The sequence below is a fragment of the Myotis myotis genome, unplaced genomic scaffold, assembly GCF_014108235.1.
Source record: "Myotis myotis isolate mMyoMyo1 unplaced genomic scaffold, mMyoMyo1.p scaffold_m19_p_1, whole genome shotgun sequence".
Taxonomy (NCBI): domain Eukaryota; kingdom Metazoa; phylum Chordata; class Mammalia; order Chiroptera; family Vespertilionidae; genus Myotis; species Myotis myotis.
This window is the reverse complement of record NW_023416313.1, coordinates 107,598,982-107,619,046: the sequence shown is the minus strand read 5'-3', so window position 1 is coordinate 107,619,046 and position 20,065 is coordinate 107,598,982. Positions and strand designations below refer to the sequence as shown.

At 44.3% G+C, this 20,065-nt stretch overlaps 1 protein-coding gene across 1 annotated transcript; it reads left to right on the top strand.

Annotated features, from left to right (window-relative positions):
- The first annotated feature begins 13,529 nt into the window (after nt 1-13,529).
- Nucleotides 13,530-14,208, top strand: LOC118659134 (60S ribosomal protein L10-like). Its single transcript, XM_036315275.1, has one exon. The coding sequence runs from the start codon at nt 13,555-13,557 to the stop codon at nt 14,197-14,199; it is 645 nt and encodes a 214-aa protein (XP_036171168.1). The 5' UTR covers nt 13,530-13,554; the 3' UTR covers nt 14,200-14,208.
- Nucleotides 14,209-20,065: the final 5,857 nt, after the last annotated feature.

Genomic DNA, 20,065 nt, shown 5'->3' with positions numbered 1-20,065 from the left:
TGGGCTGTAGTGCGCTATGCCGATCGGGTGTCCGCACTAAGTTCGGCATCAATATGGTGACCTCCCGGGAGCGGGGGGCCACCAGGTTGCCTAAGGAGGGGTGAACCGGCCCAGGTCGGAGACGGAGCAGGTCAAAGCTCCCGTGCTGATCAGTCGTGGGATCACGCCTGTGAATAGCCACTGCACTCCAGCCTGGGCAACATAGCGAGACCCCGTCTCTCAAAAAAAAAAAAAAAAAAAAAAAGAGCAAGACAAGGTTGTTGCAAGGTAGTTTCACTTACTTGCGCCTTACAGCAGGTAAATGAGACGGGATTCATATCCAAAGCTCTGTCTTCCCAAGGGAGGTACAGCCATTGCTCATATAACCAGTCAATTACATGTTGATTTTTTTTTTTTTTTTGTAGTTGGTTATACTTACCTGGTTAGGATCTTGTCTAACCATCCATCCTGTTTATAGCTGCAAAATAATGTATTACATTTTAACATTTAGTAAGAATAGTATTTAGCAAGAATAGCTCAGACCTTGAGACCCTTGTTCTACCTAAATTAGGTTCATTTCCAGTTCTAAAAAGTTTTATTTTGACAATGTTTGCAAGTATTTATTTAGTTTTTAAGAAGAGGTAACTTTTGATAGGTTTTTATTCTACTTTTCCAGATGTCAACTTGGTGACTAATTTAACTAGTCAACTGTGGTGGCAGTTGGCGCTACCTGCTGTCTGAGGCAAGGTCACAAAAAGGTCTGCCTAGACCCTTTCTTGGATGGTATCCTTGGAATCAAGAAGCAATGCTGTGCAGCAGCCCAGGACACATGGAGAGAAAAGTGTAGAAATCTGACCACGGGCTCCAAGTGACCAGCCAATGACCAGCAGTAGCTACAGCTATGTGTGAAAAGCCTTCAAGTTGTTCTCTGCCAACAGAATGAAAAACCCCAAGCCAAGACCTCCTAGCTAAGCCTAGTCTTCGGAAATTTTAGTAATATAAATAATAGTAAAGAATTGTTTTATGCCACTGAGTTTTAGGGTTACAAAGTTACAGTTTATTGGAGCAGATTTACATACTAGGAGTAGGATGCTATAAAATCAAATTATAAACGTGCCATGGGCTTTGAGATCTGGTGGTGGAAAAATGCTAGAAGGGCCTTACGACTATTAGTGGAATCCTATAGGACCTTGAGAAAGCTTTTGGTGGGTACAAAAAGTGAGAAAAATGATAGTGGAAGTTAGAGGAAAGGAGTTCATTGTTATGTCCTGGCAAAAAGCTTAGCAACATTGTTGCCTGAGGTAACATGAAAAATAAAAATTTACTTAATGAAACTAGGACAAGGTAAACCACCACAAAGCTCACTTAATGAACTAAATATCTAGATAAAGGTATATTCCAGGCAAAGTGTTGAAAGTGCCACCTGGTTTCTTCTATTTGCCTCTAATAAAGTGAGAAGAGAGTTTACTTAATGAACAAATGGTTATGTTACAGGAAAAGCTAGGAAAATTCCAGGGCAAGAGTAATAGGGAAACTGAGAGAGGAAAGTTAAAATAAGACCAAACAGTGTGGGCAATTTGCAGCTTTCTTGTAAATAACAAGCCATTATCTTCCCCAAACCAAGGACACTTGAGAGCAAATGGTTAAAAGCCTCTCTAAGGAGAGAATGCAGAAAAGGAGAGGGGGAAGGATAAAGAAAAAAAGGGCAGTTTTACTCCCTAAGCAGAGAATCCAGCAGTCTCAAGGCTTGGCAAGATAAAATTGGCAGGTGCTTCTCATGAGTTCTGGGAAGGCCGCAGCAAAGTAACAAGGGCCCTGAGAATTAATATGTACCAAAATATTCAGCGGAGGAATTTTGAAACCTATAGACAGGAAGGTTTATAATGCCTCGGACCCCCACCCAACCCCCTCTTCAGATTAGCTAAGAGCCCTTCTGCGCTTCATAAGCCAGATGCATAGATTTGATTGCTTTGCTTCTTTAATAACGGCGCATGCTTTAATAAAATTGGCTTCATCACAATGCAATCATCTAGAGTTTTCTCATTTAAATTCATATATGTGAGCAGACAAGAATTGAGGTTGGGGACAGCCTTCTTATTCTGACTCAGGGGCCTGTCTGATAATACCTCTCTGGTGTCTGTGAGAGGTGCCTCTAACAGGTAGATAAAAAGGAGCCAAAATTCATGGGTTTTGAAAGAAAACTGTTTCTCATTTTAGATTCTCAGATGGCAAACATTTTTCAAATTCTGAAATAGCTTGCTGACAAAGAGCAAATCCCGGACAATCTCAAGAAAATATAGTCCGGAGACAAAAAGCCAAGAGGGTGTGACTATTAAATCCTTTGTTAGGACCTCAGAAAGGCTTAAATTAGTTCCTTGGACTCTCTTCTAAGACAAAATGCCCTCTAAGGACTTTAAGGGTGTGTCTTGCAGATCTTCACAATTAAACACGAGGGCTTCTCAGAATCTGAAGTGTTTCCCTTCATAGCCTTTCAGCGAGTATAAGGTACGAATGAAAACAGGCCTTTGGACTCCTTAACTTTAATGGGCATGAAGCAGGTTTAGAATACTACTCAGCCACAGCACAAGCCTCTTTGGGTGGAAACGGAAAGCATATTCAGAATGCAGATATTAAGATCCCAGAGAGTGCAGCCAAGATTTGTAGAAAATTATTCCTAGGAAGTAGAAGTGAGCCGTAATCAAGGAACTGACAAGTGCCTGAATCGTTTTCAGAATTTCCAAGGACCCCTTGGTTTCCCATTCTTATACTGTAGGAATGGTAGTTTTTTTACGCTTGCCCCACATTGTATTACGGGTGTTTGAGGAACAGGTTACTTATCTCTTCAGATTGAGAGAAAGGAAACTCATCTACACTTGGACCTGATTTAGATTACAAAAATCTGAACCTCAAACATGAAAAAATTGCATATTTAGGGGGCAAGTGTGTTTTGCATGTGGAAGGAATGTAAATTACTTGTGGCCAGAAGAAAGATTACAGTGATTTTATTTTTTTATTTTTTTCCATCACTATTTATGCCCCCTATACCCTCTTCTGCCTCCAGCCCCCCCCCCCCCCCCCCGCATCCCTGCAATCACCACACTGTTGTCCCTGTCCAAGATTACAGTGGTTTTAAATATGTCTACCAAATTTGACCCAATCTCTATCATGAAAAGGAGTCTAATCCCTCCTCCCTTTAACATGAGCTGATGATATCATAACCACAGGAATTCTTCCCATGTTCCCTACTCATGGAATCAAAGACCAGAGGAGTTCAAGCAAGGCAGCAGTTTATTGCAGGCAAACACAGGCTCCCTGTTTGGGGAGGGGACCCAAATGGGTTGCAGTTAAAGCATTCTGCTCTTTCCCCTCGTATCTGCTAAAGCCCGCTCTTTGTCTATCTGTGCTGCTCTCTGATTGGTTCCTGGCCTTTTTGCCTTTTTGCAACATTTTATTTGCACTTGCAAGAAAAACATCCTTGTCTCAAAACATCCTGTTTTTCTGAAATCTTGTTTTTCTGCAAAACATTTTGTGGTGGCAGCTCGCTTCATGCTTTCTCCTTCCACCCCTTACCCTGACTGTCTAATCCTGCTCCTAACCCCTCTCACTTCTAATGAAAAGCATGCTGCAGAACTGATGTTAAATAATTTCTGAGACTAAGTTATAGATTTTCCATATGGATGTCACTGTTAGGACGTGCGCTCTAGGAACCCAGTTACATGCTGTGATGAAGTCCAGGTCACAGACAGGTCTGGCTGGTTCTCAACTTTCTGGCCCTTTAAATACAGTTCCTCATGGTGTGACCCAACCGTAAAATTATTTTCGCTGCTACTTCATAACTGTAATGTTGCTACTGTTATGAATCGTAATGTAAATATCTGATATGCAGGATGGTCTTAGGCGACCCCTGTGAAAGAGTCGTTCGACCGCCAAAGGGGTCGCGACCCACAGGTTGAGAACCGCTGTGTTAGCGTAACCAGCCAGACCTAGGATGGAAAGATAGAGCTGGGAGAGGCAGCTAGGGCTCGAGGAAATGGATGTGAAACATGAGAAACTGAAAATAGACAATGGAGGTGGCAGGTCAGATTCAGAGCCTCCAGGATGTGGTGTAACCAGTGGCATAACACCTAAGTGAGGGAGCCTTGGAGCTTAAAGGGACTTTTTCTTTTTGAGATCTGAGGGAGGGGTGACTTGCTCCTTGCCCAGGGCATTCCAGCGTAGGGGTACACATCCTCTAAACTCCAAAATATCAGGGCACTCGGTTTGGTCTCAGGCAGCTGAGTTGTCCACTCAGGTCCTAGCTGAGTATATTTCCTTCCAACAAATAAATCCTCACCTGCTTTTGCTGTTATTTGTTGTCTGTTATTTGAATTTATTCCTACAATCAAGACAAGAACTGGGGGCACAGAGTACTGCCTCTGGCCAAAGGTTATCTCCAGCCAGAGACCCCCTTGGCCACCGCTGACAGTTGCATCAGTTGAAACCCCACTGAACAATCAGCATCAAACACAGAAGTGAGGCACCTTCGGAATGACTTCGTCTCAGCCATCATCTGACTGAAATGTTATGAACAGACCTCAACTGAAAACTAACTTGGTGAGACTAGTCAACACCCAGAACCATGACAGATAATGCAAATAAGTGATTTTTATCCTTTAACAGCACTGAATTTGAGGTGGTTTATGATGAATTAATACATAACCAGAATTTCATTAATATTATTTTTTTTCTATGGAATCTCTGCATAGCACATATGATCATCTCTCACTCTGTCTCTATAAGTAATATATGTGTGTCTGTGTGACTGTTTATATATATGTGTGTACACATATATGATACCATTTACTAGTACTTATTAATTTTAATTTTATAGAAGTTTAACTTTTTATGAAGTCACAACTTTTTTTTTTGTTTTTGTTTTTGTTTTTTTTACAGCAGAGGCTTTTGTGTCCTGCTTCAATTAAGTCTTTAATACTTCAAGATTGTAAATAAAGTCATGTTATTTTCTCTAGTATTTTTTATTCTAATGATTAAAACATTGATCCCTCTGGAATCTATTTTGTTATAAGACAACTGGTAAGTATCCAAATTTCTTTTAAAAATGACAAGCCAACATTTATTGAATAGTTTCTTTCCTTCAACTATAAAATATAAGCCACAATATGGAGTTTCCTCAAAAAATTAAAAATGGAACTGTCTTACCCTAGGTGGTTTGGCTTTGTGGATAAAGCATTGGTCTGCAGACTGAAGGGTTCCGGATTCGATTTCAGTCAAGGGCACATGCCCAGATTGGCCTGATTTCTGACACCAATTGCAGATTTGGGGAATCCCCAAAACTACCTTCAGGCTTGATAATTCACTATAAACACTCACAGAACTGACAGAAGGCAATTATGGTCATAGCTATAGTTTATTACAGGGAAGAGAAGGATTAAAATCAGCGAAGGGAAGAAGCGCATTGGTAGAGTCCAGGAGAAGTACCAAATACGGAGTTACCACTGTCTCTCCCCATTGAGTCAGGTTGCATTACTCTTCCATCAATTTCTGACAATATATATGGAGTCTTGCCAACCAAGTAAACTTGCCCAAGCACCAGTGTTCAAAGTTTTTATTGGGACTTCATTATGTTGCCATGATTGATTAACTGATTATGCACATTGTTAATGTCGGTCTCCAGGTCAAATGATGCCACTGACCCCAAAACCTACACCACATTGTTAGGTTTCCTGGGATGGTCATCCCTTACCTTAAGTCCCATTGTTAGACTATCCAGTATGATCCAAGTCCCTGGGCATAGAAAAGACAACAGAGATTACTGCCAGGAACTTTGAGCAATGCTAAATTCTTTACACAGAGACTTAGCAGATCAATACTGTAGTGATTTACCAGGTGTTTCAAACAGAATAAAATGCAGTCTCTGATACAGTCCTTTTTTTAGTATTTGCTGCCATAGAAAAAAACAAAATGCAAATGGATTAAAATGTTTAACAGGTGAGCCAAAACTTTTAAAAAAGCCTCCCAGCCCTGGCTGGGTGACTCAGTTGGTTGGAGTATGGTCCCATACACCAAAAGGTTGCGGATTTGATTCCCAATCAGGACCTAGTTTGTGGGTTCAATCCCTGGTCGGTGCACTTACAGGAGGCAACCAAACCAGGTTTGTTTCTCACAATGATGTGCCTCTCTCTCTCTCTGTCTCTCTGTCTCTCTGTCTCTCTCTCAAAATCAATAAAAACATATCCTTGGTGAGGATTAAAAAATAAAAAAACCTTCCAAAGTCACATAGATACAGTTAACATTTTGACAGTTACCAGAGGGGAGTGGGGGTTGGAGAAAATGGGTGAAAAAGGTGAAGGGATTAAGAAGTATAGGTTGTTAAGGAGTAGGCATGGGGATATAAAGTACAGCTTAGGAAATATACTCAATAATCCTATCTAATAAAAGAGAAACATGGTAATTAGTGTCACTCCGCTACCCTTCCCATTGGCTAATCCCCCTGTCACTCACAGAGTAGGGCCGAGATATGCAAATTAACTGGCAGCCAAGATGGCGGAGAACTCCAACGTTCCCCGCCTGACTTGCCAGCCTCTCAGCTGCAACTCTCAGCAACTATGTTGCGAATAAAAAAGCTAAAAAAACCCCAGAAACCTGCTTTACTCAGCGGAGCTTCAGCCAGGAGGACCACAACATTGTATCAAATACAGACGGTAAACAAAGGCCAGAAACCTGTTTTCAGCAGCCGAGGCCTCAGAGCTAAAGCTGGCCCAGAATAAAAAAAAAAAAGAAAGAAAAAACAGAGTGGTTGGGAGCTTCAGTCACCCGCCAGCCTGAAAACAGCCCTCAGCCCCTCACCCAGGCTGGCCAGGCACCCCAGTGGGGACCCCCACCCTGATCCAGGACACCCTTCAGGGCAAATCAGCCAGTTCCCACCCGTGAAACAGGCCTCTACCCTATATAGTAAAAGGGTAATATGCCTCCCAGCACCGGGATCAGCATGACAGGGGACAGTGCCCAAACCCCCTGATCGCCCTGCAGCTCTGTGTGTGACAGGGTGCGGCGCCCCAACCCCACCCCCTCCCCCCCACGGGCCCTGCTCTGTGTGTGATGGGGTAGAGTCATAACCTCCCCATCTGCCCTGCCCTGAGTGTGACAGTGGTGGCGCCCCAGTCCCCTGATCAGCCCTGCTCTGTGGGTGATAGAGGGTGGTGCCCCAACCCCCTGATCCGCCCTGCCCTGAGTGTGACAGGGGGCGGTGCCCCAACTCCCCTATCGGCCCTGCTCTGTGCATGACAGGGTATGGAGCCCCAACCCCCCGATGGGCCCTGCTCTGTGTGTGACAGGGGGTGGTGCCGCAACCTCCCCATCGACCCTGCCTTGAGTGTGACAGGGGGCGGTGCCCCAACCCCCCAATCGGCCCTACCCTGAGCGTGACTGGGGGTGGCATTGCAACCTCCCAATCCACCCTGCTCTGTGCATGACAGGGGAAGGCACCCAAACTCCCCAATCGGCCCTGCTCTGAGCCCGACCAGGGGCTGCACCTAGGGATTGGGCCTGCCCTCTGCCACCCGGGAGCAGGCTTAAGCCAGCAGGTCGTTATCTCCCGAGGGATCCCAGACTGCAAGAGGGCACAGGCCGGTCTGAGGGACCCTCCCTTCCCCCAAGTGCACAAATTTTTGTGCACTGGGCCTCTAGTCCTATATAATAAAAACCTAATATGCTAAGTGTCAGTTGTCCATTCAACCAATCAAAGCGTAATATGCTAATGATATACTAAGGCTACTCAACTGCTTGCTATGATGTGCACTGACCACCAGGGGCCAGACAGTTGACTGGTCGAACAGCTGCTATGACACGCACTGACCACCAGGGGCAGATGCTCTGACTGGTAGGTTAGCTTGCTGTTGGGGTCCGGCCAATAGGGACTGAGTGAGATGGGCCAGACATGCCCTAGAGCCCTCCTGCAGTCCTTCCCTGCTGGCCAACCTCCCATGTCCCTCCCTGGCCCTGATCGTGCACAGGTAGAGTCCTTTGGCCTGTCCTGCGCCCTCTCGCAATCTGGGACCCCTCGGGGGGATGGCGGAGTGCCAGTTTCTGCCCAACGGTGGAACAACCAGTCTCTATGACGTGCACTGACCACCAGGGGGCAGATGCTCAATGCAGGAGCTGCTCCCTGGTGGTCAGTGCACTCCCACAGGGGGAGCGCTGCTCAGCCAGAAGCAGAGCTCACAGCTGGTGAACACAGCGGCAGTGGGCGGGAGCTTCTCCCGCCTCTGCAGCAGCGGTAAGGATGTCTAACTACTGGTTTAGGTCTGCTCCCCATGAGGAGTGGGCCTAAGCCAGCCGTGGGCAAACTACGGCCCGTGGGCCGGATCCGGCCCGTTTGAAATGAATAAAACTAAAAAAAAAAAAAAAAAACCGTACCCTTTTATGTAATGATGTTTACTTTGAATTTATATTAGTTCACACAAACACTCCATCCATGCTTTTGTTTGGGCCCTCCGGTACAGTTTAAGAACCCATTGTGGCCCTTGAGTCAAAAAGTTTGCCCACCCCTGGCCTAAGCTGTCAGTTGGACATTCTCCGAGGGCTCTCAGACTGCGAGAGGGCATAGGTCGGGCTGAGGGACACCCCTGAGTGCACAAATTTCATTCAGTGGGCCTCTAGTATTGTAATAATTAAGTATAGTGTCAGATGGGTATTAGATTTACTGGGGTGATCACTTTGCAAGTTACATAAATGCCTAATCACTGGGTTGTACACCTGGAACTAATATGATGTTGCACATAAATTATAATGGAAAAACAAACTATTTTAAAAAATAAGCTATAATATGATGTTCTCAACTGTCCTTTCTCCATCTGTAAAATGGATATAATTACAGGCCAGTCCTCATGAAGTTATGAAAACATTAATTGGAATAAGAAAATGGATACATTTTTGTATACAGTAAAACAGAAAACCTTCCAAAGCCAGTGCTTTGTCAATTGGAATGCTTTTTACATAATTAAAGTACCCTTACATCTAATCACTAATGTTGATTGTTCACTTTATTTAAAAAATAATTGTTTAGTGGGTAAAGAGGTCATCCATTAAACATACAAGATTCATTTAACCTGAAATACAATTGGATGTCACAACATAAATGATTAAAAAATCTCAGTATTTAAATATTTTTCATGCATGGCAATAACCCTAGTAAATCACACAAACTTCCTACTTGGCAAGCAACTGGGGAAGTAGGAGAAAAAGAATATTAATTCCATCATTCTGCTTTTTAAATAAATAGACAGGAACTTGTGTCTAAAGAATAGCAAGTGCATGTACTCAATATGTGGGAGGGAGGACAAGCTTCATGCACACACCTTAACCCCAGATCAACGTTTCTTGAATTTTTCATTTGGACTAATTCCTTTTAAGAGAGAGGTCTTCAAAATATCTATGTACATTCTTTGTGTTGATTCAAGTCATCTTTAATATAGCTTTTTCTTATTATGCTTTACTACAGCATGTTTATTTATTGTATAAATTACATATTTGTTATAGTATTACTTAAATATTTATAAAACTTCACCCTAATTACCATATAAAGCTGATTAATTGCTTTAAATTTTATGCAAATACAAAATCTAAACAGGTAAAATAAAAATTTACAAACTAAATTCAAATTCTAATGAGCATATTATACAGTACTATTTTTTCCAATTGTCTGGAACAATGTAAAAAGTCACTCATTTTGGAGTAATTTATCCTATGTTATCAAAGCAGAAAGGTAAACAATGTACCTAAGTTCCTATATCAAAAAAAATTCCCAAAGAAAGAATCAAAATGTATAAATTATCAGTTAAAAAATTAATTAGGCTGGTGGAAACTTAACAGTTAAAATCATCTGACACTACTTCTATTTGGAAAATGTGCATTTGTCAAATAGATAAGTGGACCATTGTGAATCAGATCAGTGAGAAACATCATCATGACCACCCATTAGTCATGACAATAGATACCATTGGCTGACTGAAGAAAAGGACAATCATAACCATGACTCTTTTACATTTACTACTCAACTTTAGGAAAATATAGTCAAGTTGCTCATCTGGGCTTTCAAAAATATTGAGTTTACAGCTCCCAGTGTGAAGTTACTAAGAAACACTAATGAGAATGACTGTTCATCATCAGTAGAGGCATCACACGTCATTGAGAGGCAAGTGGGAACATGATCTCTGAATCACAGTATATTGTCAAACAAGTGATGGAAGACCGCATAATGACTCTGATCAACAATGCAGACAGTTCCAGCAGCAGGAGAGAAAATGCGGGGCGCATGTGAGTCAATATATTAGACTCCAGAGCATATTATTTTTTTTGGAACAAATTCAGGTTTAGTTCTTTGTGAAATGGTTGAAATGTGATATCAAAGGAAAGGCAGTGCTTCATTGATCTGATACACAGAACTGTTCTTTTTCAGTCTTTGCATGAAGGTAGAGGATGCTGGGAATTTGATTGCATTTCTAACACTGCCCAGTGCTAATTCCAAGTACTTAAAAGCTGCCTGGATGCATAACTGATCAATAAGTGCAGAAGAGTGCAGACCTTTTACACAGGGGTTGTGGACTAGAACAGAGAAACCATGGAGGAAAGACTTCTTCGCGGTCCAAGCTGAAATTTCAGGGCTAAGCATGTTTATCTGTCTGGTTTTCAAGGGCTCCTAGAAAATGATCTCTCCCTACCCATCCCCAAATTTATTATTTCAAGTTATGTGCTAGTAACTTTGGCCATGTTTGTTTTTTTTCCCTATTTTTCTTTGGTAAGCACAGCCAAATGGAGCATGCTGGAACCAGCTAACATTGGCTCAACTGTGGCTGAAATTGATGATGGGATATTTACACCACAAAAGTCAGCAAACACTACATTTCAGAGCTCCTCAACCCTGCTCCCCAAGAGCAGGTTGTTGAAAAATTTCCAACAGTGGTGTTGTGTACTCATTCAAATACTTACTGTGCTATGGTGCACACAATTCATTAAACACAGAAGACAAAACAGTGGCCCAAATATAGTCCTTGTTCTCACAGATCTTAAGTTTTATGTAGCTGTTATGCTCCTTTCTTACCGTATTCCTTATCTTCACTCCTCATTCTTTAAATCATCTCTATTTTATAGAACACCAGTGTCTCCCTTTGCTACACATTTATTATCAAAGTAATAAATTTAGTAAATAAGAAAAATAAAAGTTATTTCCTATGTATCATCTTCTTGACAGTATTTCAGGTTACTGCAAAGCAGATGAGTTTTATAGTTTTTACAAGGTTTGCTTACTATGATGCACACTGTAGGTGGCAGGAGTTGAGGAACACTCAAAATTTTGGAAATGATTGAGGGGAATGCTTTTTTAAAAAAAATTTTAAATATAATGGTGTGGCTTATACATTTTCCAAAGACTCCTTTCTAATAATTGTACAGCTAAGGAAGGGAGTATAAATGAGGATTCCCAGTCTGGTTCTCCTTTTCTCTTCCCACCCTCTGACTCTATCCTGCAACTATGAGGGTCCCCATGTACAAGTGTGGGAGGGTGTCCATCCTTTCCATTTTGCCTGTGACTGTGTGGTTTTTGGAGGATGCAGGACTTCCAGGTACAAAATGGGTACAGTCCCAGGCAAACCATAATTAGTCACCCTTTGGATTAAGGAAAAGAGGATTATGCAAGCAGAGACACAACATCTGCTGGTCAGAGAATTCTAGGCTTTTTGAAAGCATGGCCTAGCCAGGTGGGGGTGAATGCATGATGGCACATGAACACTGGCTGAGTATCTTTCTTTGACCTCATAGACCCCTCTCCCTCAGAACTGTAATAGATTCTGGGCATGTAGTATAAAAAGATACAAATGTGTTTATACACTAAAAGCATGTTCAAGTTATCCTCACTTCTTTCCTTTAGTGTTCCAAAGCACTCATCTTGCATCCATTATTTTTTACCCTTTCCAATCTATTGACCCAATTATACATTATGACCGGATACAATCTGTGTAAAGCTCTCCAGTGGTTGAATAAAGATCAGGATCCCTAACTTGGTAAATGGGTGCTATGTGCTTTGCAAGCCACCCTCTTACACAATGTGGACTCACATTATGCCACTCACCCCCTCACCCATAGTCACACTGGCCTTCTAGTTCCTTCAGTGGTCCATGTTCTTGCCTGCTTCAGGGTCTTTGCATATGCCAGGCCCATGCACCACATTCACAATGTAAGCATCTCTTTCCTAATACAGTTTTCCCTGTTCATTCCTCCGTCTAAATCAGGGCCTTACCCCAGGCTCTCAGGCCTCACTCTGCTTTTCCTCTTGAGCACATTTTGTATTTTGTAATATGATGAAATACTATTGGAGTATCATCTAAATCCCCTCCTAGACTTGTAAGCTCAGTGAGAACAACACAACATTATATGCTGTGTTATCTTCATACTCAAGATTACATAGTAAATAGAAACTATTTGAGGAAAACAGCAAGGCAGAAATGAAGGATGGAGAAGTAAGCAACTTCTATGTAAGGTGGGAAAGTCCTCTACACTGGGAGTTTTAATATTTCTGCTTTAATATGATTATTTTGTAAAATCGCACACATTCAAGTACAGAAGTTATTTAGAGAAAGCATTGGACGAATATACTCACATCGGAAGTTTTTTGTTCCATGATGCCATAGATTTCTGGAACAGCATGAAGAAATCAAACAAGCCCGAAAAATCCAAGTAGGGATTATAGACCATTTATTTTCCGCCTTCCCCACACTCTGATCCTTGTCATAATAATTTTTTTACAAAATCTAGTATCAGAGGGAAAAAAAAACTATTAAACTCATTCTCAGTAAGATATGAGATTAATAAAGCATAAAAATGTAAATAGCCTTAAGTTAAAAAATGCAGTTGGCACTTCAACTTTGTAGATGCCATTTTTATAATAAAATCTTTCCATATGGCCAAATACATGAAACCAACGTTTCAGGTTGCTAAAGCTATCACCAAGCGACACGTCTAAAATGCATCTTGTCACTGTCCCCGCCACCACTCTCGCTCAGCTCTTCTGAGCCTCATCAGAGAGCTCGGGCCGAGAACCACTTTCTCCAGGAAGGGGACCACCTAGAGCTGGAGGAATAGCAATCGATACACAAATGTTGATGGGAGACACGAGCTCTGGAAAAATGTATGATTTCGATAGAGTATATCGACTAGCTGGAGAGACCTTTCTCATTTAACCTCTGGGAAAATATGTCTTTTATACTAAGACAAAGCCTAGGGCAAAAGTTCTACACCGAGAATGGACAGCAACAAGGACATGGCTTCGGCGCCTTGCGGAGGCGCAGGTCCTTCCCGGGCTGCTCAGGGGCGAGTGGACCTGCCGCCTCTTCGCCCGGCTCACGTGCCCAGTCGCGCCCACACGCGGGGAAGAGGGTGGCGGCAGCTAAGGCGGGACGTCCTAAAAAAGACTCTTCCGGTCCTCCAGGAACTCGATGGTCCCGTGGGGTAGACGGGCATCCACCTACGCCGCGTGCGTGCGTGGGGTGGGGCCTCGCCAGACTGCAACGGTTCGGAGTCGCCATGGGCCGCCGTCCCGCTCGCTGCTACCGGTATTGTAAGAACAAACCGTATCCGAAGTCGCGCTTCTGCCGCGGTGTCCCCGATGCCAAGATCCGCATCTTCGACCTGGGGCGGAAGAAGGCGAAAGTGGACGAGTTCCCGCTCTGCGGCCATATGGTGTCGGACGAGTACGAGCAGCTCTCCTCCGAAGCCCTGGAGGCCGCGCGGATCTGCGCCAACAAGTACATGGTGAAAAGCTGTGGGAAGGATGGCTTTCACATCCGCGTGCGGCTGCACCCCTTCCACGTCATCCGCATCAACAAGATGCTGTCCTGTGCCGGGGCCGACAGGCTCCAGACCGGCATGCGGGGCGCCTTCGGGAAGCCGCAGGGCACGGTGGCGCGCGTGCACATCGGCCAGGTCATCATGTCCATCCGCACCAAGGCGCAGAACAAGGAGCACGTGGTGGAGGCCTTGCGCAGGGCCAAGTTCAAGTTCCCGGGCCGCCAGAAGATCCACATCTCCAAGAAGTGGGGCTTCACCAAGTTTAACGCCGACGGATTTGAAGACCAAGTGGCCAGGAAGCTCCTCATCCCCGATGGCTGTGGAGTGAAGTACGTCCCCAGCCGCGGCCCTCTGCACAAGTGGCGCGCTCTGCACTCCTGAGGACCGGACCGCGCGCCCTCCTCTGCCATGCTGGTCTGTCTGACATCAGCTTATCAATAAAGTTTACTGGGAAAAATAAACCGCATTTTTAATATATTTTAAAAATTTACCCATTGTTTAGAATTCAGATTACTAGAAAAATAACTTTTATATTAATACCAGAAAGTTTTAATGGCAAATGATATTTTCCTTTTAAGTGAGAATGAAACAATTTGCATGTGATTTATTAGAATTACGGTTCTAATCCAAACAGTTTTAACTTGGGGGAGTCTGGGGAAATATTTAAAAGTTTTGTTGGTAGTGCAGTCAGAATTATGCAGCTATTATGACCTTGAACCTTGAATAAAACATAGCTAGAGAAAATTCAAGATACACAGAGAAAAAAATCCTCATTGTCTATAGGAAACAAACAGGGATGAAAATAAGGATAGACTTTAGAGATATTTTAACTACAGTGTCTTTGAAATTAAGTCTACTCTCAAACTTGTTGCTTATGTTTTCCTTATAGTTTCTGCACATTGTTTTTTAGAATTACCTCTCACCTTCAGTTATCAGCCTTGGGACAATTGGGTATCAGTGAAAAAGTTTCCCCAGACAAGCTTTACATTGTCTCACACACTGGACACCGCAGTGCAATCTTTTCTTCATCACAAAAATGTTATAGGTTGACAACAGGATGCAGATTGCTTGAATATGAGTCCAAGTAGAACCAATAGAAGGGAGAAAATAACACTAAAGCAGCTATATATGCTCTAAAAAGATTGCGGAGAGAGTTTGCAATTTGTCAGTGTCTGCCCTACATTAGTTACACTGATCACACAGGTGTTTTTTTTTTTTTTTTTGGTTATATTTTAAAAAGGTAAAATTCTGGGTCTTTACTACATTTAAAAATTGCAGTTAGGCTAGTCTTTCAAATCTCAATTCTGCAAACAATGCTTTCAGTTTTCTTAAACCAACCACTTATTTTCAGAATCAGCATATGAAAGCAACAAAAGGAGCACCAAACAGTATAGAAATATACTTTTAAAACTGTTTCCATTTACTTAAAATAATGTCTTTGTCAATCCTAAAATTTTCTATCTCACTTGATATTTAAATCAGGCTCTTACTATAAGACAGTTTCTACTTGTGTATTTTTAAGTAAAGTTGCTGTTTTAAGCTATAATATTTTACATATACATAAAATGAAAAAATGCAATAAATCCTAAAGAATATATATATAATAGAGAAATATGCAAATTCGCCCCGACACCGTAATGCCACAACCAAACAGCAGGGACCTGAGCAGCTGCAGGCTCCCAGAGCTGCCAGCCCCTGAGCGCCAGCACACCCTCAGGCCTGGAATAATGACACATTCACAACGAGCCCAGAGTCACTGCACAGGGGGCTGCAGATGGGAGGGGGGGTGCTGCAGAACGGGGGACTGCAGAACAGGGGCTGCGGATCAGGTGGGCTGTGGTTGGGGGGACTGCGGATTGGGGGCTGCAGATCAGGGGGCTGCGACACTGGGGAACCCCAGCTCTGAGCCCAGAGCCTGGCCTGAGGGCTGTAGCTGTGGCTGCGCTGCCCAGTGGGGAGCCCCACAATCTGCCCCCACAGACTGAGGAGAGCCAATGGGTCCATGGGGATGGCCAGGAAGAGGCCTCGCCTGGCGCCCTTTACTCTGTGAGGAGGACCCGGTGGATGGGGGTTGGGGGCCAGACCGTGACCAGTGATCAGTGTTTGAAGAGGGAGCCTTCAGCCCTGTGAACTTTCTCTCCCAATGAAGCTCCGGCTCCTCCCTGCACTCGGGCCCTGCCAGAGGGCCATGCCAGGCCCACGTGGCTGCTGCCCACACCCGCTGGTGTCTGCAGTCCCACCTGGGACCATGAACCGTGTCTGAGCCACTCTGAGGTGGAGCCCACGCCACCTCTTTAAAGTTTTCATTTTTGCTAATCAAACCTTTGCCTTCTGAGGCTTAGAAGCCAGGACAGTGGGCGCAGTGGAGCGCTCAGACGGGCACCCAGGAGCTCCTCAACTCCGATGGCTTCATTCAGAGAAGGTGCCCCCCTCTCCCCTCTGGGCACCATTCACCTCGTCCTGTGGGGAGCAGCACAGTCACCACATCAGGCAGGGCCCCAAAACTGCCCCTGAACTTCACTCTTCCTCCCTCAGCTCCAAAAGCCCAATGCAGCCTGTGGCCAGCCCCGCAGAGGGTTGGCTGGTGCCCCCAGCACCCTCCCCAGGGCCCTCCCCAGTATCAGACAGGACCAGGCAGCAGGGGTGAGGTTGGCCTGGGGCAGACTTAGCCCCTGCAAGCTGTGTCACAGCGGATCCTGAGCAGCGAGAACTTACCAATAGGGATGTTTGTGCAGACATTTTAAACAACTTACACTTTTAAAACTGAATTGAAAAGCATAGATTGTTGCTCTAGAGAGCAATGCTTCGGCGGGACCCCGAGGTCACCGTGGAGGCTAGAACCAAAAGTTACATGATAGCAAGTGTTGGCGAGGATGTAGACAAATCCGAGCCCTCACACACTACTGTCGGAATGGAAATGGTGTGGCCGCTCCTCAAATGATTAATATCGGTCACATAGGACCCTGCAACACGCCACGCTGAGGTATACACCCAAGTGAGGCAGCAGGTCACAAAACTATTGTGTATGGTTCCATTCCCATGAAATGTCTGAAACAGCAGTGTGCATGTAGATGGTTGGGTGGGGCCGGCAGCTAGATGGGGAAGGTGGCACGAGGTTTCTTCTAGAAGCAATAACAGCAGTCTAAAAGTGACTGGTGGTGCCCTGGCTGGTTTGGCGCAGTGGATACAGTGTAAGCCTACAGACTGCAGGGTCCCGATTCAATTCTGGTCAGGGCACATGCCCAGGTTGTGGGCTCAATCCCCAGTAGGGGGCGTGCAGGAGGCAGCCAATCCATGATTCTCTATCATTGATGTTTCTCTCTCCCCCTCTCCCTTCCTCTCTGAAATATATATATGGCCGCGAGGCCGAGGGTGAGGCAGAGGCGGTTAGGGGCAAACAGGCCAGGAGGGATGACAGTTTGGGGTGAGCAGGCCAGCAGTGGGGGGCAGTGGGAATGATCAGGCTGGCAGTGGGGGGCCATGAGGCCAGCAGTGGGGGGGCAGTTGGGGGCTAGCAGGCTGGTGGAGGGGTAGTTGGGGGTGATCAGGCCAGCAAGGGGGAGCAGTTGGGGGCGAGAAGGCCAGTGGGGGGTCAGTTGGGGGCGATCAGGCAGGCAGGCAGGTGAATGTTTAGGAGCCAGCGGTCCCGAATTGCGAGAGGGATGTCCAGAAACCAGCAGTTGGACATCCCCTGAGGAGTCCCAGATTGGAGAGGGTGCAGGTTGGGCTGCGGTCCCCCCCCACTCGTGCATGAATTTCATGCACTGGGCCACTAGTCCTATATAATAAAAGCCTTGGTGGCATCACGCCCTTGCGTGATGCCCGCGCGCAATGCCCTTATGCAACATCATCACAGATGGCCACCACAAGATGCCTGGCAGGGGAGGGCAGTGATGGGCGATCGAGCTGGCAGGAGAGGGCAGTTGGGGGTGACCAGGCCGGCAGGGGAGGGCAGTTGGTGGTGACTGGACCAGCAGGGTAGAGCAGTTGGGGGCGACCGGGCCTGCAGGGGAGGGCAGTTGGGGGCCATCAGGCTAGCAGGGGAGCAGTTAGGTGTCAATCAGGCTGGCAGGGGTGTGGTTGGAGGACGATCAGGCTGGCAGGCAGAAGCGGTCAGGGGCAATCAGGCAGGAAGGCAGGCAAGCGGTTAGGAGCAGCAGTCCTGGATTGTGAGAGGGATGTCCCAGATTGGAGAGGGTGAAGGCCGGGCTGAGGGACACCCTTCCGTGCACAAATTTTGTTCACCGGGTCTCTAGTATGAATATATAGGAAGGGCTCTTCAGCAAGAAGAGAAAGAAACACTTTTCTTAATGTGCTTTACCCGATTCTTTAAAACTCCTGATGTTTTCCAAGAAATTTAAGTCCTTATGCAATTGGTAAATGAGGATTGACCTGAGCCAAATCTTCTAACTCCTGTCCAGTCCTGTTTGCTTTCACCACACTGTCTTACAAAAACCCCCAGAAACTCAGCCTCAAGAAAGTAAAATGCAAAAAACATAAAAAACAAACAAACAGTTCCTTAGTTATATGTTAATACAACTATGATGCAGTTTTGAAAATATTTTTCATTTTCATTATTCATCTCTTTGGTCTCAAACTTCTCAAACATCTTGACCTTTAAACTTGGAAATCTGTACTCACTAAATATAGGGAGGCAGCTAAGGATAAGGCCATGGACTTTCTTGCCCTAAGAGACTGGTAGCTATGATTATATACTTACACGTATGTGGGTGAAAAGGAAAAGAAAAATTAAAAATTATTACATTAAAAAAATGTAGGTGTCATTAAGGTTTATTATTTGAACTTTTCCCTACAGTTTTCTATTACAAATTATTTATATAAATTTTAGTCCTTTAATGTTGATACAAGGATACTTTCACCTACTGGTCTGTCTTTTTTTTTTTTTTAAATATATTTTATTGATTTCTTATAGAGAGGACGTCTTACAGAGAGGAAGGGAGAGGGATAGAGAGTTAGAAACATCGATGAGAGAGAAACATCGATCAGTACATGCCCTTGACTGGAATCGAATCTGGGACCCTTGAGTCGGCAGGCTGACACTCTATCCATTGAGCCAAACCGGTTAGAGCCCTACTGGTCTGTCTTAACAAAAATCCTATTAACGTGTCTTTCAAGCCGTGATTTTGTGTTTTTGGCATTTTCATATTCCCTTCTAGTTATTAAAAAATTGATAAGACAGTTGAGCTGGAAGATAATTACTTTTGCAGAGCTCTTCATTTTTAAATTCCTATTCAAAGTCAATCTAATTTGAAAACATGTGTTCAGATATTTGCATACTACTGCAAGGAAACAGAACTATCTGCTCATTTAAAATAAAAAGTACAAGTACAGTTAACTCAAGCAAATATTGCTGCATAAAACTTTGATTTAATTGATGTCATCTCCAGGTTTTATGGAAAATACTGAATCAGAAGATGATGACAACTACAATTGGACCATGCACTGTATTATTTAGATTTGCAAAGCTCTTTCTACAAATGACCCTATATAATAAAAGCCTAACATGCAAATCGACTGAACTACAGAACAACTGGTGGAACGACTGGTCGCTGTGATGCACACTGGCCACCAGGGGGCAGACTCTCAACGCAGGGGCTGCCTCCAGCCCGCAGGCCCCAGGCCAGCCAAGATGGGTGCCATGGGAGGCCCCCAATTGTCCCACTGATCACCCCCGCAGAGGGCTGCAACGGGCAGCGGCTGGGAGCAGGGCCAGTGAGCGGGCGGCATCGAGCTGGTCAAGGGGGGTGCCCGCAAAGGCCCCCTGATTTCCCTGCTGGTTGTCCCACAGATTGACCCAGATCGCCGGCCAGACCTAGGGACCCTACCCATACATGAATTTTGTGCATTGGGACTCTAGTCATTATATAAGCCACCCCCTCAAAACATGGAATTATACTAAGCATATTTATTTTGAAATCTTTAATTTTTATAAAAATATACTCTAGATTTGGCAAAAATTGGCTATCACTTATACTGGCAAGCATTTTGTTTCCACCTTAGCAGGTTTATACTGCCTGCCCTAACATAATTCAAATAGTGTTTTCTGATCCTTGGAATGTCACTGTTGACCTAAGGATTGAGCTGAGAGATCATTTATCTTGTCATCTGCTACCTTTGTATTAATGTCATACGTTTTTGTTTTTTGTTTTAATAGGGAAATGACTTCATTGTTTTCATTAAAATACTCTTTTTTTAAAAATATTAAAAAATGAGTAAAGTCAAAAGT

Coding starts and splice junctions, on each gene's coding strand:
- LOC118659134 (XM_036315275.1), top strand. CDS start 13,555: ATGGGCCGCCGTCCCGCTCGCTGCTACCGGTATTGTAAGAACAAACCG.